Raw genomic sequence first — 23,540 nt, 5'->3', positions numbered from 1 at the left:
CCTGGTAACAGCCCCCCAATTTTTTTTTGTTCTTCTTGGTGGTCTTACTAGTCAGGACAATTCTGGCTGGATAATATAGTCCTGGATATACCTAGGTGTCAAGCCATGAAGGGATTTATAAGTTAAAACCAGCAGTTTAAAATGTATCCAGAGACCAATTGGGAGCCAGTGTAGAGTCTGAAATGCAGTTGTTGATGGTGATGTGTTGTTGATTGTGAATACTAGTCAAAACACAGGCTACCCATTCTGGAACGTTTGCAGTTTCCAAGTAGTCTTTAAAAATAGCCCTATATAGAATGCTTTACAGTAGTCCAGTCTTGTGGGGACAGGGGTGTGAATTACTGTAACCAGGTGTCCTACCCAGATAAGGTGATAACCGGTCCACAAGTTGAAGTTGGGCAAAGGCTCCTTTGCCACAGCCTCCACCTGCTGGTTTAGCAGAACCCATGAGTCCAGGAGAACTCCCAAATGAAAGACTAGTTCTTTTAGAGGTAGTGTTTCCCCATCAAGAGACATTGGAGACATAGGAGAACATCAGTGTATCAACACTAACTCCATCTTATTAACTTCAGCCTGTTTTGTCCCATCCAGACTCTTAAAGCCTCCAGGCACTGGGAAAGAACCTCCATGACATCTCCAGTCTGGCCCAGGGTGGTAATATAAAGCTGGGTATTGTAAGTGGTACTGGTGATAGCACACTCCAGACTGTTGGATGACCTCACCAGCAGCTTCATGTAAATGTTAAAGAATAGGGGAGAAAGGATTGACCCAAACACCCACCATTACTTAAGCTGCTTTTCCCCTGGGAGCTACTCTCTCCTCTGCCTGTTTAAAAAAACAAAAACAAAATGAAACCCTGTGGACAGCTCATCCCCATCTGCCCTCTTATTGCAGATAGGAGTTTTCCACACAGTGTCCCATCTCTTGCCTGGACAGATATTCAAAGCTAGCATCAGATCCCCCTGCCCTGTGTATGACATAGCACTCAGTTTCCCTGGGCACTGCCTAGTTTAGTGGGACACAGGTTATTACAGTCCCTAACTCCTCTTCAAATTATTATTGTATTTCTTTCCCCCCCAATAATTTTATTAAGAGTTTTTGATAGAACAATAAAATAATACAAGCGAAAAAAAGGAAAAAAAGTTGTAATAAAATGAAACAAAACAAAAAAACCCTCCCCCCTTAGAAAATTGACTTCCCATCCTCATATAAACTATTCCATAATCTCTTCACCTCTTCTTATTTAGCCAATATACAACTCTTCATCCCATAACCCATCTCTTAACAATAGGCAAATCAAATAAGTAACCTTTTCTTCCATTCAATTCTCAGCAAAAAGTCCAAATAGAACTCTAAAATATTAACATTAGTTAACATATATAAAATTCAGCATTCCACATCTCTGTTCTTAGCTAAAACAAAATCCCATTTAAAAGGCATAAAATGGTCCCAATATCCCAATATAAACAAAGGAAAGGTTTAACATTACAAAAAGAGACCATTTCCTCTTTACAAGACAAGCTCCAATACACAACATTTTTACTCTAAATAACAACTTACCCATTTTGATAAACATTCCATATCTCAACTCTAAACTATAAGCAAATCTACAAAAGACTAAAATTTAGCATAACAGAGAGAAATAGTTTTTCCTTTAAAGAAAACAAGATCAGACTTCCTTTAAAAAAACAATTAAATACAAAGCCAATTTGAGTACTATGAAATTAAAATACATAAATAACAATAAAGGAAAGAACTTAAACACCTTATTAAGTATAAACAAATCCAGTGCACCACATTTTTTTCTAGTTAAGATATCTGCAAATCCAAAAAGAACCAGCCAAAATAACAACATGTCTCATTTTATCCTTGGTTGAATAAACTGATTTTATATTCCTTTTTACTTCTATACAGAACTGTCTTTCTCTGTAATCCCTTCAGAGGGTAGTTGACCTTTGTTGGAACTTTCTTTAACAATCTCTCTTGTGACTCTAAGAAAAAGAAATTATTCCAATTGCTCTCTAGGATTGTCATTTTTATTTCCTTCTTATTTTTTAAATTCTCATCCATTTTTCTTTATGTCTGGTGAAAAGTTCTTATTCAGATTCTCATCCATGTTTTCCTCAGGTAAGTTTTACTGCATATCACGTTTTAACATCTTCTGAGAACAAACTGTTCTCAGAAAAACATGACATAGCTGACATAATTGATTCAATATCCTGATGCAGTTCCTCAAATATATATCTAAGCACTATTTTAAATTACTTGTCTATTATGTCTTCAGTCTCAAAAATAATTTCTCTTTCCCACAATTATGCAATTATTCTTTAATTACTGGCCAGCATTAGTTAAACCTATGGGTTTATTCTTCATATATCATGCAGTAGAATAAATTGATAAACTTCTATAGTCTGTGAAACCCGAAAGATTGTCAGGCAATAATATGAGGAATCTAAATGGAACTGAAAGACTAACAATATTAAGATTGATCCTATTAAAATGTATGAAAGTAAGAGACTGTCTCTTCCTTTTCTTCACTTAATTTTTTTTTTTCCTTTTAAAACTTTTTTCCCAAGTATATTCAGAAAATAGGGCTGTACAGTGCTGTAGAATCAAAGCAAAAAAGTGATTCAGAGCATGCAGGGTAGCTTGCGTCTGCAACACCTTAAACCAAATGTGCATTTTCCTGGGCTGGGCTATGGCTGTGGATGGCAGCTGTATTATACGGGAAAAAATACAGCTACTATAAGGAGCTGCAGACAGGTACTACATGAGCACCCTCATGTACCTCGATGCACCTTTTCTAAGAGCGTTACACAGCCCTAGTATAAAGCATGATGAATTATATAAAAGACAGAAATGTTCATTCATTCTTCCGGTTTGTAAATATAATAGACTTACTTGCCAACAATTCATTAGAAAGTATGTGGGTCTCTTTTTAAAGCGCATTTGTTCTTTAAAAAAAAAAGTCAAAAACTGGGAAGAGAAATTGACTACATCTCTTCAATCTGGTGATGTGATGAGGAGGAAACTGGTGACACAAGGAGCGTGTAATTCCCAGGCCATGGATTGACTACAGTACTTATACACAAAGAGTATAGAAAATTGTACTCAGCCACTTTTTTTAGTGTATTAATGCTGATCTGAGGCCTTGTTTCTTGTAGTAATTTCTTTATAATCAATTGTTAACTATCCTTTGCAGTGATTTGTTCATTCATCTGTAGAGTAACTATATACATTGTCATTTAACTTACTTCATTAATTATTTGTCTGGATTAAGATGATTGGATTTGCTGTATTAGTTGCACCCCTTAGCCTTTTCTATGTTTCTAATGAGGAATTCAGTTACTCTATTCACAGTATGAAGTAAATGTTATAACATGCTACAGGTAAGAAATGTAGAGTTGCACAACAAACTTAAAATGTTTCTAAAAGTATAAACTGACATTGCTTTCTTTGTCTGTAGAATTATAGAATTAAATGGAGGGCAGCCACCTCTTACTTATAAGAGATTCCAAACTCTAATAAGTAGAATGGAACCATTGGAGATGCCTGTGGAAACTATTACTGCAGAAGTAATGTCAAAATGTACTACCCCAGTTTCTGACGATCATGATGAGAAATATGGTGTTCCATCACTGGAAGAACTAGGTAATCCAAAATACATATCATCATCCTCATTCCTTGTATATTATTAAAAAATGGCCTCTTCTAATACGTGGTCATTAGTTGGAGGCTCTATTAGCCTTCTATTAGACCTATCTAAGGTCTATCTTACCTATCTATTAGTAAGGTCTAATAGAAGGATCTGAATGATAATATCCTGCCATTTACAATTATGCTTAAAGCTCGGTATAAGAAAATAATACTGTCTAATTTATTAATAGATGCTTCTTCATAGGCAGTATTCTAGAATGTGTACGTAAGTTATAATTCAATAGGGTTGCCAAATAATCACAGAATTTCTTGAAAATATTTGCGTTATTGTGAGGGGAAAAGAGCAAGTTCCTAGTTGTTAAACTGTGAAGACTTGCTCCTAAATTGGGTGTTGACAACTCACCAAAGATTTCTAGTAGTTGACAGAGGGACTTTACCATGTCTGCCACTGCACTGAGTATCAAATTCTGAATAAATTATTCAAAGTACTCAAAACTTGCAAACTAAGCATTGGGTTCAGATCAGTGTTTTGATTATATAGGTATAGTAATTGCTTAACATAATAAAGTTTTATAATCTATACAAATTGTAGCTTGACTAATAACATTTGACATTTGATAATATATTTTATATTGGTTTCTATACTATAGGTTTTGATACAGATGGATTGCCTTCTGCTGTTTGGCCTGGAGGAGAAACAGAAGCACTCACGAGACTGGAAAGACATTTGGAAAGAAAGGTATGTTGTTCAACTTTGTTGTCCTCCAAGCATAGTTCAATACTTCATTGAGGTATGAAAAAATTGGGCCAAAGTTGTAATAATACAAACTTGAAGAGCATTGTCCTTTATATGCTTGTTTTCAAGTATTGAAATACTATAGTTTTGATTAAGAAGTAATTCTGCTTTAATATTTGATTAGCTTTAATTTTGCATATCAACTATAACTGCAGTTAAAACTTTTACAGTGGGGCAAAAAAGTATTTAGTCAGCCACCAATTGTGCAAGTTCTCCCACTTAAAAAGATGAGAGAGGCCTGTAATTTTCATCATAGGTATACCTCAACTATGAGAGACAAAATGAGGAAAAAAATCCAGAAAATCACATTGTCTGATTTTTAAAGAATTTATTTGCAAATCATGGTGGAAAATAAGTATTTGGTCACCTACAAACAAGCAAGATGTCTGGCTCTCACAGACCTGTAACTACTTCTTTAAGAGGCTCCTCTGTCCTCCACTCGTTACCTGTAGTAATGGCACCTGTTTGACCTTGTTATCAGTATAAAAGACACCTGTCCACAACCTCAAACAGTCACACTCTGAACTCCACTATGGCCAAGACCAAAGAGCTGTTGAAGGACACCAGAAACAAAATTGTAGACCTGCACCAGGCTGGGAAGACTGAATCTGCAATAGGCAAGCAGCTTGGTGTGAAGAAATCAACTGTGGGAGCAATAATTAGAAAATGGAAGACATACAAGACCACTGATAATCTCCCTTGATCTGGGGCTCCATGCAAGATCTCACCCTGTGGGGTCAAAATGATCACAAGAACAGTGAGCAAAAATCCCAGAACCACACGGGGGGACCTAGTGAATGACCTGCAGAGAGCTGGGACCAAAGTAACAAAGGCTACCATCAGTAACACACTACGCCGCCAGGGACTCAAATCCTGCAGTGCTAGATGTGTCCCCCTGCTTAAGCCAGTACATGTCTGGGCCCATCTGAAGTTTGCTAGAGAGCATTTGGATGATCCAGAAGAGGATTGGGAGAATGTCATATGGTCAGATGAAACCAAAGTAGAATGTTTGCATCCAAAGAACACCATACCTACTGTGAAGCATGGGGGTGGAAACATCATGCTTTGGGGCTGTTTTTCTGCAAAGGGACCAGGACGACTGATCCGTGTAAAGGAAAGAATGAATGGGGCCATGTATTGTGAGATTTTGAGCGAACACCTCCTTCCATCAGCAAGGGCATTGAAGATGAAGTGTGGCTGGGTCTTTCAGCATGACAGTGATCCCAAACACACTGCCCGGGCAATGAAGGAGTGGCTTCGTAAGAAGCATTTCAAGGTCCTGGAGTGGCCTAGCCAGTCTCCAGATCTCAACCCCATGGAAAACCTTTGGAGGGAGTTGAAAGTCCGTGTTGCCCAGTGACAGCCCCAAAACATCACTGCTCTAGAGGAGATCTGCATGGAGGAATGGACCAAAATACCAGCAACAGTGTGTGAAAACCTTGTGAAGACTTACAGAAAACGTTTGACCTCTGTCATTGCCAACAAAGGATATATAACAAAGTATTGAGATGAACTTTTGATATTGACCAAATACTTATTTTCCACCATGATTTGCAAATAAATTCTTTAAAAATCAGACAATGTGATTTTCTGGATTTTTTCCCCCATTTTGTCTCTCATAGTTGAGGTATACCTATGATGAAAATTACAGGCCTCTCTCATCTTTTTAAGTGGGAGAACTTGCACAATTGGTGGCTGACTAAATACTTTTTTGCCCCACTGTATATTGCATAGACCTTTACAGTCCCACCTATCCATCCTTTGTATCCTTTACACTTTTTAAGACAACAGAGAGTATCAAACAGAAAATTTGGGATATAGACCCCCGAAGGCACAGAAGCTCTGTTTCACATTGTCTGGAGGATGGGCATCATTATAAAAATTTTACTTCAGTAAAACAGTTTTCTAGTCTTGTAGTATCCAAATGCTGGAGAGGTCTTGCTTTGGACCATTTTTATGTGCTTCCTTCTGTTGCAATCGAGAGACTTGCACTAATATTCCTTCTTTAATAGCTCTGTGTCAAATAGAGATAGTTGAAGCAGCACACAACATTTTGTTATAATGTCTGTTTTATAAGGATATTTGTACCTTTTTTTGTTACCCCATATAATAAATATTGTCTGAGTAGTAGCAGGGGCAGATGGTTAAACCTATATAATTAATTATAGCAGGAACATAGGCTGTTTATAATGAAAGAGTTCTCTGAATTTTATAGTTCGTTCTTTCTTTCTTTTCTCCCCCAGAGAGAAATTGTCTTATTTGTATTTTTCCTACTTTGTACATAGATCATAAACAAATGGTTGATTAATTAATGATTAATAATTCAGTGAGCTTTACGGGTAATTTTAATTCTTAATTCCAAAACCTAAATGACAGTACTGATTCAAATGTGATGATTTGAGGGGGAAAACCATCAAAATGTTATCACTGTTTTGATGCAATGTAAATTTACTAAGCATCTTCAATATAGGATAAATAGTGAAGCTTTTAGAATTCATGTGTAAATACATTGAAAATGATATGCATGTGTGATTCTCAGATTCTAAGAAATTGATGTATAGCTGTCACAAACTTGGTTTTTTAAAATTGCTGTTAAGAAATACATAACAAAATAGTAACTATAATACCCATTTCTTTTTCTTTTTTAGGCTTGGGTAGCAAACTTTGAACGACCTCGAATGAATGCAAATTCGCTTCTTGCAAGTCCAACAGGACTTAGTCCTTATCTACGTTTTGGCTGCTTATCCTGCCGCCTGTTTTACTTCAAATTAACAGACTTGTACAAAAAGGTATGAACTGACCACCTGGAATTATCAGTATTTATCTGTGATAAGACATGTATTTAAAAACTGGGTTTTTATTATATGTCATGATTTACAGGTGAAGAAGAACAGCTCTCCTCCTCTTTCCCTCTATGGCCAATTGTTGTGGCGTGAATTCTTTTACACAGCAGCAACTAACAATCCACGATTTGATAAAATGGAAGGCAATCCCATATGTGTGCAGATTCCGTGGGACAAAAATCCTGAGGCTTTGGCCAAGTGGGCAGAGGGTAGGACAGGATTCCCTTGGATTGATGCCATTATGACCCAGCTGCGCCAGGAAGGCTGGATCCATCATCTTGCCAGACATGCTGTGGCATGCTTCTTAACCCGAGGTGATCTATGGATTAGTTGGGAAGAAGGAATGAAGGTACATTTTTCTTTTAATTAATGCATTTTGGTATTGCCCTTAAGATTTCATTTTGATATCTCAGGTTTGTAAATGTTTCTAAATAACCTTAAGACAAGCTGTATTACAGTCAGTTTGTACAAAATAAGCTATGTCTATATATAGTTGATTCTTCTGCAGAACATGTTGTATGTAACTCCTTTTATTATTAAAAGCCTTGATATATTTGCTTCTTTAACCAAAATAAAAAACCATCCTTTACTTGCAGTTCTGAAGCCACATTAAACACTCTTGGACTGAGTTGTGAGGAAATATACAGTGGGGCAAAAAAGTATTTAGTCAGCCACCAATTGTGCAAGTTCTCCCACTTAAAAAGATGAGAGAGGCCTGTAATTTTCATCATAGGTATACCTCAACTATGAGAGACAAAATGGGGGAAAAAATCCAGAAAATCACATTGTCTGATTTTTAAAGAATTTATTTGCAAATCATGGTGGAAAATAAGTATTTGGTCAATATCAAAAGTTCATCTCAATACTTTGTTATATATCCTTTGTTGGCAATGACAGAGGTCAAACGTTTTCTGTAAGTCTTCACAAGGTTTTCACACACTGTTGCTGGTATTTTGGTCCATTCCTCCATGCAGATCTCCTCTAGAGCAGTGATGTTTTGGGGCTGTCACTGGGCAACACGGACTTTCAACTCCCTCCAAAGGTTTTCCATGGGGTTGAGATCTGGAGACTGGCTAGGCCACTCCAGGACCTTGAAATGCTTCTTACGAAGCCACTCCTTCATTGCCCGGGCAGTGTGTTTGGGATCACTGTCATGCTGAAAGACCCAGCCACACTTCATCTTCAATGCCCTTGCTGATGGAAGGAGGTGTTCGCTCAAAATCTCACAATACATGGCCCCATTCATTCTTTCCTTTACACGGATCAGTCGTCCTGGTCCCTTTGCAGAAAAACAGCCCCAAAGCATGATGTTTCCACCCCCATGCTTCACAGTAGGTATGGTGTTCTTTGGATGCAAACATTCTACTTTGGTTTCATCTGACCATATGACATTCTCCCAATCCTCTTCTGGATCATCCAAATGCTCTCTAGCAAACTTCAGACGGGCCCAGACATGTACTGGCTTAAGCAGGGGGACACATCTAGCACTGCAGGATTTGAGTCCCTGGCGGCGTAGTGTGTTACTGATGGTAGCCTTTGTTACTTTGGTCCCAGCTCTCTGCAGGTCATTCACTAGGTCCCCCCGTGTGGTTCTGGGATTTTTGCTCACTGTTCTTGTGATCATTTTGACCCCACAGGGTGAGATCTTGCATGGAGCCCCAGATCAAGGGAGATTATCAGTGGTCTTGTATGTCTTCCATTTTCTAATTATTGCTCCCACAGTTGATTTCTTCACACCAAGCTGCTTGCCTGTTGCAGATTCAGTCTTCCCAGCCTGGTGCAGGTCTACAATTTTGTTTCTGGTGTCCTTCAACAGCTCTTTGGTCTTGGCCATAGTGGAGTTCAGAGTGTGACTGTTTGAGGTTGTGGACAGGTGTCTTTTATACTGATAACAAGGTCAAACAGGTGCCATTACTACAGGTAACAAGTGGAGGACAGAGGAGCCTCTTAAAGAAGTAGTTACAGGTCTGTGAGAGCCAGACATCTTGCTTGTTTGTAGGTGACCAAATACTTATTTTCCGCCATGATTTGCAAATAAATTCTTTAAAAATCAGACAATGTGATTTTCTGGATTTTTTTCCCCATTTTGTCTCTCATAGTTGAGGTATACCTATGATGAAAATTACAGGCCTCTCTCATCTTTTTAAGTGGGAGAACCTGCACAATTGGTGGCTGACTAAATACTTTTTTGCCCCACTGTAGTTTGGAGTTTGCTGCAACTGTAGTTAATGTGAAACCTGTGGGGTAAATTGCATATAGTTGCTGTCAACAGCAATAAATGTTATATAACGTAAACCAGTTTAGCTAAGTAGCAGCACCTAGTGGCAAGCCAACACATTATAATTCACACGCTCACTCTCCTTTAGCACATTAAAACGTGCATGATAAGTGTTTAATAGAACACAAACAGGCTAATCCTGTGGATTGGATTATGCTGTAGTACTGTGAGTAGTTGTTCGTGCTAGTGGTTCTAAATCTCATTCTGTTTCCAGCAGTGTATTTGCATCATCTGTTTTTATAACTATCTAAGCTACGTTGAATCTTTTCTGCAGTTAAATAAGTTGCCTGTTGACTTTGCACATTTCATAAGTTTACTGTATAGAGTATGTATTTCTCCTCAGCTTTCTCCTATATGCTTAGACATGGATATTTTAAAAGCCAGCATGCAAATAAATTGCTACTTGAAACTCTATTCCCTGAAAAAAAGTAAATATGGGGCTACATTAATTCAGTGGTTTTTGTTTTTTGGCAGGTATTTGAAGAATTGCTTCTCGATGCAGACTGGAGTGTGAATGCAGGCAGTTGGATGTGGCTGTCTTGTAGCTCATTTTTCCAGCAGTTTTTCCATTGTTATTGTCCTGTGGGTTTTGGCAGAAGAACTGATCCTAATGGGGACTATATCAGGTTAAACACCATTATCAGTTTAAAATGAAACATTTTAAGTAATTAAGACAAACCATAAAAATGATGGAAACTATTTTCTTTCTTTCTTTTTAATTAAGACGGTATCTACCTATACTCAGAGGTTTTCCTGCAAAGTATATATATGATCCTTGGAATGCCCCAGAGGGAGTCCAGAAAGCTGCAAAATGTATAATAGGAATAAATTACCCAAAGCCAATGGTAAATCATGCTGAGGCAAGTCGATTGAATATTGAAAGAATGAAACAAATCTACCAGCAACTATCCCGATACAGAGGATTGGGTATGATGAAAAGCTTTGCTTTCAGTTTCTACGTTCATGACTTTTGGCCTGAAACTCTTAATTGCTAAAATCCTGGTATAATATTTATAATTGGCTGACTGAAGAATGCAGTTATTTGTCTTGCACTTTTCTTTAATGTTAACCTTTTTTAAAGTTGTAAGTTTAACATTAATGAAGGGCTAATATATTAACATCAGATTATCAGCTCTATTCCTTTCATGGTCAGAACATTGCAGTGACTTCTTGTCAGCCCCAATAGTTAGACCAGACCAGGAAATCAATTCCATAGAAAGGCTAAAACTATTTTTATTGAGATTGGCTATAATAATAGAATCTTGCAACTCTATGCTGTACCTCCTCCTTCATATAGTTCAGTGAATTAGGGAGGTGTCTATTTGAGCCACTTCTGAATGTTATTTCATTCTGGATTTTAAAAGGGCTTCAGCCCCTTTTGCATAGAAAACATTCTGTCAAGGTCATCTTCCTTACCCTCTACACTTGTAAACTTCTCTGCGAAGCCACATACCTAGTGTAGAATGAACATGAAGTAACCACATCTTTCATTTAGAGGATAGGGAATATAAGTTGTCATCTTTACCACCTTTTATAAAGTGTTATGTATGACACTGTTTTTTCTTCCACATACAGTGGTGCTTAAAAGTTTGTGAACCTTTTTGAATTTTCAGTATTTCTGCATAAATATGACCTGAAACATATGTTCTCAATACAAGTCCTAAAACTAAAGAGAACCCAATTAAACAAATGAGTCAAAAACATTATACTTGTTCATTTATTTACTGAGGAAAATAAATAAGAGTTTGATTTTCCTGATGCTTTGTAATATTTTATTGTTGGATGTTGAACAGATAATTGAATCTAATTTTGTAACCCATCCTGGCATTTTCGGTAGCCAATGCATAAAACTTTGAATAATACTTTTTATTCACTATGTTCAACTTAAAAAAGAAGAAAGCATTGACATTTTTTATTTTAAAAACAGAGTTAACCATTATTTAGGGAGAATTTCCTTTCTTTCCATGTTAAGGATCAGTTTATTATTAACATTCTTAATTATTATTTTTAGTATTGTTGTCTTGGTCTTTCTGAGTGACCATTCCAACATTATAGATTTTAGTTTAAAATACAGTCTCTGTTTGTATGGGATTGATTTTTTAAAAAAATAATGCTTTACTCCAATTGTTAGTGGGAAAATCCACTCCTTTTTTGGTTGATCTGCAAAGAGGGCCAGAAACAAAGAAGCCCCCCAAAGCCTATACTTCATTTTGAGGCTAGTGCATTTTGTTTTGATTAGGCCTCCTTGCTTCAGTGCCTTCTAATGGAAATGGAAACGGAAACGGAAATGGAAACGGAAATGGCGGCCTAATGGGATATTCTCCAGGGGAAAATCTCCCTGGTTGTGCAGGTGCAGGTGCAGGTGGTAAGTTACTCCTATGTTAGAAAAGCTAAGCAGCATAAATAACAAAATCTATTTAACTGTCCGTCAGCATTACAATAACAAGCTTTCTGAAGCCAAAATTTTAATATCACATGACACTTGGAGCAATTCAATTATGGAAATATTTATAATTAAGCACACTGAATTAGTCAAGTTAGAATACCCACATGAAGTGTACTGGATCAAAATGCTGAGGAATAGGCATAGTAGGGAAGTTTCAGTATATTCCCTTAGCTTGGCAAACAGATTACCAGAGAATGTGGAAGATTCAGAATGACATTTCCCCTTTTTTGCTTCTTGACATAGTGTCCATTGCTGCCAGGCCTTTAATTTTAAGGAAGTAGTACACAGATATTAATCCTTAACTGGTCTATTCTTTGGGCACACAATCAGGCACCAGATTGGATTGAACTGGCAAACATTTAGTTGGTGTGCTTCACCAACCTTTGGTTATTCTTCCTACCGCTTTCTTCCTCCAGAATATATAACTTATACACCTCTAAAGTAATAAGTAATGGATATATAAGCATGGATCCTTAACAAGGAAGGGAAATGGAGGTATATGTTTCATTCTGCTTCATACAAAATACATATTGTTGATGATAACTAATAGTCTTTCACAGCAGGGAAGAAGTTTTAATTTATTCTATATCTCTTTTGAATTAACGATACAGGGTTCCCCTGTCATTTTGGCTTGTAGGCACCTTTCGAATTTTACAAAACAATTGCTAAAAAGAGTCTAGTCCATCCACATAATGACTGCCATGAGGATGTAATATTTATTGGAATGCTACCTGTCATGTTCTCTAGAGTTTGGTTTTTTTCCTCCTCTCCTCTCCTCTCCTCTCCTCTCCTCTCCTCTCCTCTCCTCTCCTCTCCCCTCCTCTCCTCTCCTCTCCTCTCCTCTCCTCTCCTCTCCTCTCCTCTCCTCTCCTCTCCTCTCCTCTCCTCTCCCCTCCCCTCCCCTCCCCTCCCCTCCCCATGCTCCCTGGATACTCCATACTACAGCCATGTGAAAAAGTAATATACCCCATGTAAAGTTTTTTCTTTTTTAACATATGTGAACATATCAATATTTTACCTTCATTCAAACAATATATAAAAGTGAGGTAATTAAACAAAAAAAGCTATGAAAAGTTGACTTTGCAATCATTTATTCAACAAAAAATTAACAGATATGTCATTTCCTTCTGTGGAAAAAGTAAGTACACCCTTGGTTCTAATACTTGATATCGCCCCCTTTGGCAGAAACAATGTCAAGTAGGCCTTGTTATAACTGTCTACTATGACTTTGGGAGGATTTTTTTCCTATTTGTCCATGCAGAATTTTTTCAGCTATGCAATGTTTGAAGGGTTTCTTGTACGCACAGCCTGTTCAGATAACTCCACAGTATCTTGATGGAATTTAGATCTGGGCTATGACCTGGCCATTCCAGCTAGCTAGCTAGCTTGCTTGCTTGCTTGCTTGCTTGCTTCCTTCCTTCCTTCCTTCCTTCCTTCCTTCCTTCCTTCCTTCCTTCCTTCCTTCCTTCCTTCCTTCCTTCCTTCCTTCCTTCCTTCCTTCCTTCCTTCCTTCCTTCCTTCCTTCCTTTCCTCCTCCTCCTCCTCCTCCTCCTCCTCCTCCTCCTCCTCCTCCTCCTCCTCCTCCTCCTCCTCCTCCTCCTCCTCCTCCTCCTCCTCCTCCTCCTTCTTCTTCTTCTTCTTCTTCTTCTTCTTCTTCTTCTTCTTCTTCTTCTTCTTCTTCTTCTTCTTCTTCTTCTTCTTCTTCTTCTTCTTCTTCTTCTTCTTCTTCTTCTTCTTCTTCTTCTTCTTCTTCTTCCAGCCATTCTTTGGATTTACTGGAATGTTTAGGGTCATTGTCATGTTGCAAAGTCCACTTTTGGTTGACCTTCAGTCTTCTGACAGATGGTCTCACATTATCATCAAGCACCTTCTGGTACAATGAAGAATTCATAGTGGATTCTGCGATTGTGAGCTGCCCAGGCGCTGATGCAGCAAAGCAGCCCCAAACTGTAACTTTTCCATCACCATTCTTTACAGTTGGTACCAGGTTCTTCTGGGGAAATGCTGTCTTTTGTTTTTGCCAAACATGTCTTCTGGTGTCTGCCTCTTCTGTCCAGAGCACATTGTTCAGAAATCCTGGTCTTTGCCTAGGTGTTCATGAGCAAACTTTAGTCTTGCCCTGATGTTCTTTCCTCCTGGCACAGCTCCCATGTAGATCTAATTTGTGCAGCTTCTTTCTAATGGTATACCCACGCATTTTGACATCAATCACGAGAGCTACCTGTCACATGACGAAATTCTGGGGTTCTTAGACTTCTTTCAGTATCTTGCATTCTGCTCTTGGCAGAATGTTTAAAATCTTCTCCACTTACAGATAATCTTCTGGACAGTGGAATGATTGAGCTCTAATTGTTTGGTGCTCTTTTTAAATCCCTTCCTATTATTTTTGTGTTTTAACCAAGCATTTGGATCCAAAAGTGTTCTTGGAAATAAAATTGATTCTGAGGTTCTGTGATTTATTTTATAGCATGCTAATGTCTCTTTTTTAATTAAATCCTTTTTTAAAACTGCAGGTTGTCTGGTGGGCACCAAGGAAGGTGTCCATGGGCATGCTGGTATCCCAGATATAATATCTACAGTATATTCTAATATTATTAGAAGAATTTCGGTTTTTCATTGTGATTATTGTGGGAAAAAACATAATATTTTTCAGAAACAAAAGTAAAATAATATAGAGAATTAATATTACAAGGTTTAGAAACATACAGGCATTTCTGTTTATATTTTTAGGTTATCTCAAATCAAGAAAAAAAGTGCAAGTCTGTGTATGTAGGTTACTATCCAGAATAATTTATTAGTGGAAAAGGAACAGTTCAGTTTGGACTTAATTATGGGAATTAATTGGTAATTAGCACAAAAGTGTGCTCACAATTTTATAGGCATATCCAGCAGTAAACAGCTGAAATAATTGAGTCTTCATGCTTTTAATATGAAAAAGAACAGTTTTTGGACATAGCAATCTTTCTGTTACTGTTATTCAATAAGATATCAATTTAATAGCTAAAGAATAAATAATCTCTTTATTCAGAATTTTAAAATAAATATTAATTGAATTAGATATTAATTATTATGCTTTGTGCAGGTTTTAATGAGATTCTAATTATATTCAAGTGTTTACTGGAACACTTGAAATTGTGTGCAGGACCAGACTCTGCATATTGGCCCTGTTTCCTATGTCCATGTATCCCATTAGCTCTTATCCTTCCTAGCTCTTTGTTAAACCTACGCCATGGATATGCAACATTTTCTGGGCCAAGTGCGACACTGCAAGAAGCACTCTATAGGTTCAGGACAAAAGCTAATTTGATTTCATTTATGTTCAAAATTTTAAAAAATGCAATTGGTATTATTACTCTCCAGTTCTATACATAATATTTTTTCTGTTATATTAAAAATTTGCATACATACTAATTACACTCTTGCAGGATAAGCATCATTAGGCAAGCAACAGAAAGGAGCAAGAAATGATAAGCCAAAGAAATTAAGGCATAAGATAAGAGAAAGGAAACATAGTTAAAACTACTTTACATGAACACCATTGATATATCTCTCCATACTTTTCTATTCTTGCAAACCATCCTTGCTTTCATCATGTTCATACATGGCTTTATACATTGTATTTTGTTCTTTAAATTTATTGTTTCTCTCTTTTTGAGGATCTAATTAATTCTATCTAGCCATTATTATTTGAGTGTCCCCTTCTTAAGCAATTCACTATTCTCTATATTGGTTTTATGATTCAATCCTTATTTATTATTTCTGTACAACTAAACCACCTCTATGTATTACGTCCACACTTTCAATTTCAGTTTTATATTCTATAAATGTTCAGCACCCATTCATCTTTTTTTGTTTTAGTGCATATACATTTTAAGTAACCCATTCCTCTGCGTTCAATTCACTTGTATGTTTCTCTTGACATATCCAGTTCTCATTCCTTATAATAAAATGGGCATAAGCACACTCACAGCCACTTTCACTTCTTTCAACAAATATTCATTATACACAGCAGAACTCATAATACCATTATCTCAATCAACATTTGCATGTCTTAAAATTTCATAATTTATCTTCTCTTTAGTAAACATTTTGCTTCCAAATAGTCTATTTGCTCTAGTTTTTCATCGTCTTTTTAATAACTTGCAATTGTTCACTCCATTTTCCCTGTCAAACACACCTACCTTGCTCTTTAGTTTATTAATTTTCATTCATACTTTTCATTGCATCATCTTCTCCTTCTAACATTGACTACAAATCATTTGCATTCTCAGCCAACAACATGATATCATTTACATACAAAGCTACACACACATTCATAGTCCCAGCAAACAGTACTTATGACAATAGGTTTCCTTATTCTTTTATCCAGTAAACATTCATGGGGGCATAACATATTACATTCCATTCTTGTACAGTCTTTACTTCCATGACATACTACTCTTTTCTCATACAGCAACCAACTTTCAACAGCATATTCACCCAGACCATTTCATAATTCAAGCCTATTTACTTTATCATATGTTTTCTCAAAATGAAACATGGAGTACATTTTCTTACTTTCATATATTTCTGAGAAACCTAAAGAACAAACATCTGATCCAAACAATTCTGCCCAGCATAAACCTGCAGTGCACTTCCAGGTTTGCTGTTATTCATGTTTTTTAGCCTTTCAGTTATAATTAAGCCATCTTTCCACACACACCTAAAGAAACTGATGCCCTGTAGTTTTTGCATTCACTCTTGTTACCTTTCCCTTTTTAATAGGGAACAGTGACAGCATTTTTTTCAGTTATCACATCCAAATGCTGTCTTCAGATATGCATTAAACAATTTGCATAGGTTTCCATAAGCAAATCACTTCCATATCCTAACATTCCTCCAATTACACCATCTGTCCGTGCAGCCTTATCATTTTTCAACATTTTTCTCAGCATTTATGACTTCCTTTTCATCATTTTAATGTTCATTTCAATTCCATTGTTTATCTGGTATTATATTTCCTTTTGGTACTTAGGAAGAACAACACTGTATTTGGGGAGCTGTAATTCTTATTCCAGAAATGAGAAGCGCAAACAATATAGATTTGCTTTCTTGCAGGAGCTCAAATGGGAACCAGTGAAGGACATACAGGGAATGTTCAAGCATGTACCCTTGGAGAGACTCATACAGGAACAAGTGGAATTCAACAGCAAGGTAGGATAATTCAGAACTGCATTCGGCATTCATTCAGCCTTATATAATAAATTGTGATACTCAAGTCCCCTTGGTAAATCTAGGTATATTGATTTGAGCAGTGTAGTTTCTGCATAAGCATGTTTAAAGATAGTGAGTAAAAATAGGAATTCCTCTAAGGAAACTATTACAGTGGTACCTCTACTTATGAACTTAATCCGTTCCGTGATTCTGATTGCAAGTCGAGTTGGTCGCAAGTCGAAGTAAATTTTCCCATAAGGTTCAATGTAATTATCGTTAATCCGTTCCGGTGTCCGCGGACCACACGTCGGGCGGAAAAACGGCCGCTGACCACGTGGAACGGGCAGAAAAATGGCCGCGGACCACGTGGAATGGGCGGAAAATGGCTGCGGACCACGTGGAACGGGCGGAAAATGGCTGCGGACCACGTGGAATGGGCGGAAAACGGCCGCGGATCTGGTTCGGAAGTCGAGGCGAGTTCATAAGTAGAGGTAAATTTTTGGGGCTGGAGCTGATGGTATCTCGAAAAATTCGTAAGTAGGGGCGTTCGTAAGTAGAGGTACCACTGTATATTGCTAGTAAAGATATAGACTGCAGTGCAGAAAAGGCTAGTATGCCTAAAGCAGTAAAGTCTCACTGATCTCAAAGAAACTGAGATAGGCTTGACAATTACTCCCTGTTATGAAGACCTCCAAGGGACCCCAAATGGAGCAATGGAAAAACTGGTCAGGCTTGTGTCTTTAATAACAGATAGCTCTTCATGGTTTTATGTTAGGCAAGAGTAATGATTACCAGGTAACTAGATCATTCAAAGGGATACTTGCTTTCAGGTACAGAAGTAGGATAGGTAATGCTTATGTACACTGTGTTTTTTATACCTAGGATTTACTTGTTTCCTGCAGAGGATATGTTGTAAATGGAGCAAAAACCAAGCTCAGAATACAAAGTGGGAACCCTTGCTTTTTAAAATTCCTAAATAAAAAATGCAGAATGGGGCATTATCAAGCAAGGAAACCAAAACAAGAACTTACAGTGAATATCTTACCAATTCTCTCTCAGATGATGTTTGCATTATTTTGTTGTTATGATTAGGGGTAGGGTTAGATTTCACATCCAAAGACACCATAATTTGAGGATGGTATTCATAATTTTGAGAGTATTCTTATACTTTGCAAAAAGATCTGTTTCTAAATTTTAAGAAATATTTGTCCTGGTTTTACTAGAAGTGTATTCATTTGTGACAGAAAATGTGACATGAATTCAGAACAATATTTCAAACTATTTATTTATATATCTGACAACAAAATTAGTAGTACTTAAATACTTATTAAAACTATGGAAAAAATTAAATGTTGATTTATAATTCTTTTGTTCAGAAATTAATAAACATTTTTTAACAGGTTACTCTCAAGGGAATAGTGGAATTTTGCATTATGCTCATGGAGACAGTCAAAAAACACTCTTAATGCAACAAGGTATGATCTTTATACATTCATGATGGCATTTGAGTTGAGTGAGAGTCAAATAGAATATTAAAGTATGTGTTTGGCTTCAATTTGTAGGAAGAACATCACTTAGTGTTGGAGTGTGTACTGGGAAACGCCCAAATCCAGAAGAAGGAATTCAGAGCATTGGTCCAAAAGTCCAGCGACAGAGCAGTAATTAATGGGGTAAAACTGAGTTGTGAAGGAAATGGTTGATAAACTACATTCTAGTCTCACAAGGAGAAACTAAGCATGCCTGCTGCAAATTTGGGAGCATAACTTCCTGTGAAGAAGTGGACCAAACACCATTGCACCTAAAATCCTGTTTGGCAGTGGCCAAGAACTCCCTGCCATTAATTTCATACTTCTAGCAGTCATATAAGCTTATCCTGAGTGTGACTTGTATTGTCAGTTTAACTGCACCTAGTTTCTATTTTTCCATTACATTGTGAATTAATGTGGTTTTTTTTTTTTGAATTTGCTGAGAGAGAAAAAACATTTACTTGAAACCTACTAGTCATTTGTGTAACATCTTGGGTAATGGGCAGTATTTATTTTGTTTTCTTTAAAATATTTGTTAATTTTTATGCACACCAATTTATTTTTATACTGGGAACTTTTAAAAAAATTATTTCATCTGTTGTAATTTTCTACAAATGACTCTTTTCTTTCCCCTAAGCTTTTGTAGCCTAAGCAGTTTGGTATTTTTCCCATTTTATATTCATTTTTTCTCCTTTCCCTTAAAATAGATTATCTAGATGTGTTCAAGCTAATCTATAATTACATTGCACACGGATTTATCTGTGTAGCTTGGAGTATTTTTTTTTCTTTGGACTTGTAAGTTCTTGTATCAGAAGCAAACCTACCAGTTTAGAATAATTAGCCATGTATATTCTCAACATCTTTTGTTCAGAAAAAGCTTAGGCTAGGCTTCTTGAACTTTGGGAAGGAGTGTGATTCCTAAAGCATTCTGAACTAATGGCATCTTAGAAAAGATGAAGAGCTTAGACCATTAAAAAGCTCCCTCTTTATCTCTTGGATAGATGTCAAGAAAAGTTAATTCAATATTTATTGCCGATTTTTTACCATCTGGCATACAACAATGGAATAACCTGTTTTCTAGCATGGTACAGGTCCAAGATGCTGACATGTACCTTGATGCCCATCAAGCATACTACCTTTTTTTTTTTTTTTTAAAGGGAAGATAGCATGCTGCAGAACATCAGCTTCAGGCATAATTTCTGTCTCTGTGCTTGATATACAGAGGCATTCTTCACAAATAAAATAATGGAAGGCTACAATGCATTGCTTTGTTACTTTCTGGTATATGGATATCTTCTGATTGACCATACCCATTATTGTAACTGATTTGTGAGAGTGCCTGTAAAATGCTCTCAAAATTCAAATGGGCCCACTATCCCAGAAAGGTTTGTGACCCCTATTGGTTGTATTTCTGTTTTATACCTAAAATAATATAGTCATAAAGAGTTGCTTCAGCAGTTCTATAGCTCTGTAATGTAGCATAACCCAGTATTACGGACTTAATATGTTAACAGACTTTACTGACATTGCCTCTGCTGCAAATTCAGTTTCTCTCTCCCTTCCTCCCCGTTATCTAGTTAATAGCATCCATTTGTCCAGTGCTATATCTCTGTTTTTTTTTCTTACTGCGTATGTGCTCAATTCTTGATTTCAGTATTTGAAATATGTCAGTATTTGCCTTTTTAGTCCAAAGAGGTTAACCTTTTGGTTGCTGCAAACATATAGACCTTAAAGTTTATTTGTGAAAATTATTTTGATACAGCATTGCGTGGAACCAGTAAATTTTAAGTTAACAGTTCAAGTACTTCAGTTTGGTATAAGACATTAGTCTAATGCCTTTTTAAAAACAGTTTTTTTTCCTATTTGTAACTGTAATAAGTTCCCAAATTTTTCCTCTGCTCAGCTTTTATAGCAAATGTTCAGCTGCAGTCTTATTCATACTTACATGCGTGTAAATCCAGTTAAACTCGTTGGGGCTTAAGGCATAGATGTACACAGGACTGTGGTATTTTTTAACATATGTAATTTGGTGCATGGGCTCCTTTTCATTCTTGACTTTGTTGCCATTTAACATTCTGTTGACACATGTTGTTAACTGCTTACTGAAATCCCTGTATCTATTTCCTTTGCCTGTTTTCTGCTTCTTTTTGTCTTCCACTCCCCCACCACCACCTTTGGATTTGTCATTGTTAAAGACACCACATTTTGGAATTTTATAGCATCTTACAGTCCAACTTTTACCATCTGCCAAATATTACAAAGAGAGAGCATTTGTATTTTTAGTTACAAAGCATATAACTAAAAATAATTAAAAACATACTTCGCTAACTACTAGATAATCTTTCAGACTCAATAAGCATAGGAACTAATTTCAATATTAATTAGCAAAATGTATTAAAAAGGTTTCTTGAATTATTTCCTAATGGATTGATTTATTTTTGTCTTACAGCATTGCTGAAAGGGAAGGATCCACACCCTAAGTTTCAGTTTTTGTGAGAGTGCTTGTATTAAAATACGCATTTTCATACATTTATTTTCACACCATCTGAACAAGTATGAATTTTTGGACTGTATTGTTTCTAACTGGCCTTTCTATGGTTTTTAAAATTTTAAAAGACTTTCACTAAGAACAAATCGAGATTTGTAAATAAAGCGTTTGACAATGAGTTTAGTAGTAATGTAAATACAAGCATTCATGATTAGTGATATTCATCTATTTTTGATATTTCATGTATGGCTTTCATAGGTTTCATAGATGGATATAAAATAGAAAACATCTCAACTACAATGTTGGTCCTTTTTACATCTTTTTTTTTTTTTATTAATTTGGAACAGAAGTTTTGACCATGATCCAGGCTCTCACTTTTCAAATGCCTTCTTATTTGCCAGTGTATAAAATATACAAAAAATGTTACTTTTTGAAAACCAACTGTATATAAATCCCTTATGTCAATATTTTTGTTAAAGTACAAAACTGTCATGAAATGTGTTCCAACCTTGTGTTTCCCACTGCCTTTGTGCAATCAGTGAGGATGCTCTGATTAATAAAAATGTATATATATAGATTATTTCACCTACACCTAATTTTGGGGAGTAGATTCATTGTCGGAATCAGTTGTTTTCATAGAATGAGCCCTTGTACAATGGTCTTGTTTATAGCTTTTGTTATTTTTTTAAAAAGCTGGAAGCTTTAAGCAGTGCTTATGATTTGAATTTCTCATCACCTATTAATCTTGTGGAAAATTCAGAAGTACAGACCACAACACTGAGGAAAATAACCATGTTTATGGCAACAATTGTTGGGTGCCTATTTTACAAGAAAGACGGATGCTGAACAATGGGAAAGCAAAGATTTTTATAAAAATCGAAGGCTACGAGGCAAGAAATCCTAAAGATCTGATTTGCTGCCAGTTTGGGGAAGTTAGACAGGTCCTTGTCCCCGTACCTGGGGTTACTTCTGTTGTTAGGCAGAGTGGCTTTTTCAGGGGTAGCAGCAGAGCTGGGGAAGTCTAACTCCTCTGTTGAGGTAGAATGTTGAGGTAATCAGGCTGATTGAGGATGGAACCTTAGGGTTTCTCACCTTTACAATGCTGCAATTCCCTTATTAGGGCTGCCCTTGAACTGTACTAGGAGCTGGTGAGGAGGCTTCTATTCTATTCTTTGGTTTAGATGGGATTGCAGGGGGGTTGTCTGGGTGCAGGGTCCATTTGGGTCTGATAGGATTAGACAAAGAGAGGAGCTGAGTTTGACCCTGGTCATGTCCAAAAGGGAGGAAAAATCTCCATTTTGTTCATTAGATTTATTTTCTCCACTACATTCTTGGACTAATATTCATATGAAACAGGTTTCCATACATTTGTGGCAGAACTCTTGGTTTAATTAACAGAGCTAACAATTATTTTCTTGTGTAAAAAATATTATTTCTATCTATATACTACTAAAACTATCATGTCTGTAACCTCCAACTGGGCAAAACGGTGTGTCATAGGGCAACAATTTTTGAGCCAAGATACCTCGAATGGGCTAACTTAGAGAATGCATTCAAAATCCAGGATCCATTACTCCTCTGGGATTGAAATTTGGGAAATTTGTGGCCGCTTCAGCACTACTGTGCTGCCACACTGGTACAGTCAGCCCAGGTCATGTGATTGTCATGGGCATATCCCCGACCTCTTTCCTGCCTCCCTTTGTCCCCCGTGCCCAATTGGCTGGTGGCAAGGTACGATGGGTGAGTGGCAATTGGCTGCTTTGGAGACAAGGCAGAAATTTGAAATCTCTTAGTGATGGGTGTTGAGGGAAAGATGAGGGAGTGACTTGGATGCCTGTTGGCGAGGTAGGGCTGGCACGCTGGTGGTCGACTGAGTCCTCTTCCTCCCTTGAGGGAGGGGACTGTTGGGGACATGCCAGAATGGGGATCGGGAGTGCAGTTTCCCTCACGGTCTGTGGCTCCCTTTGTTCCACCTCCCCCCAGCAAAGTGACAGGCAGTTCCACAGGTCAACCAAGGGAGAGGAGGAAGCTTCACCAGGGCTCTCCTGAGGGTCATGAGGGGAGGGCAAACAGTGCAAGCCCACATTATATGTGGGTGGGAGGCAGGAAGGAAGGATTCTTTGCTTCCCACAAGCAAAGTCAGTGGAGAAGCCAGCAGCAAGGCATAAGTTGCTCATAGTCCCACTGCTTTTTTGCCCTTGGTCATTCTGTTTCTCTATTTAGGTAAGGAAGTGTCTTTGAAATGAGGACCCAATGGATCACAGGTTGTCAAGTAGCAAGATATAAGGAGAATCTGCTTCCATTGGTAGGTTG

At 37.1% G+C, this 23,540-nt stretch overlaps 1 protein-coding gene across 2 annotated transcripts in view; it reads left to right on the top strand.

Annotated features, from left to right (window-relative positions):
• The window catches only part of CRY1 (cryptochrome circadian regulator 1), a 42,716-nt gene extending 20,909 nt beyond the window's left edge, over positions 1 to 21,807 (top strand). The window contains exons 4-14 of one of the 2 annotated variants that reach the window (XM_025169289.2): positions 3,467 to 3,651; positions 4,308 to 4,396; positions 7,102 to 7,242; positions 7,334 to 7,645; positions 10,049 to 10,200; positions 10,299 to 10,501; positions 11,814 to 11,936; positions 17,121 to 17,213; positions 18,614 to 18,688; positions 18,776 to 18,883; positions 21,189 to 21,807. In XM_025169289.2, the coding sequence (XP_025025057.1) occupies positions 3,467 to 3,651; positions 4,308 to 4,396; positions 7,102 to 7,242; positions 7,334 to 7,645; positions 10,049 to 10,200; positions 10,299 to 10,501; positions 11,814 to 11,936; positions 17,121 to 17,213; positions 18,614 to 18,688; positions 18,776 to 18,879 (1,477 nt within the window). In that variant the 3' untranslated portion in view covers positions 18,880 to 18,883; positions 21,189 to 21,807. Of the gene's footprint in view, positions 1 to 3,466; positions 3,652 to 4,307; positions 4,397 to 7,101; positions 7,243 to 7,333; positions 7,646 to 10,048; positions 10,201 to 10,298; positions 10,502 to 11,813; positions 11,940 to 17,117; positions 17,214 to 18,613; positions 18,689 to 18,775; positions 18,884 to 21,188 lie in introns of both variants that reach the window. The other variant, XM_007432368.3, reaches the window with a different exon arrangement.
• The last annotated feature ends 1,733 nt before the right edge of the window (positions 21,808 to 23,540 follow it).

This window comes from Python bivittatus, unplaced genomic scaffold (assembly GCF_059951505.1).
Source record: "Python bivittatus isolate LINGU-HERP-01145 unplaced genomic scaffold, Pbiv_v1 ctg000330_np1212, whole genome shotgun sequence".
In the NCBI taxonomy this organism is placed as follows: Eukaryota; Metazoa; Chordata; class Lepidosauria; order Squamata; family Pythonidae; genus Python; species Python bivittatus.
Note: the sequence above shows the minus strand (reverse complement) of the source record. Positions and strands in the feature narration are given on the sequence as shown.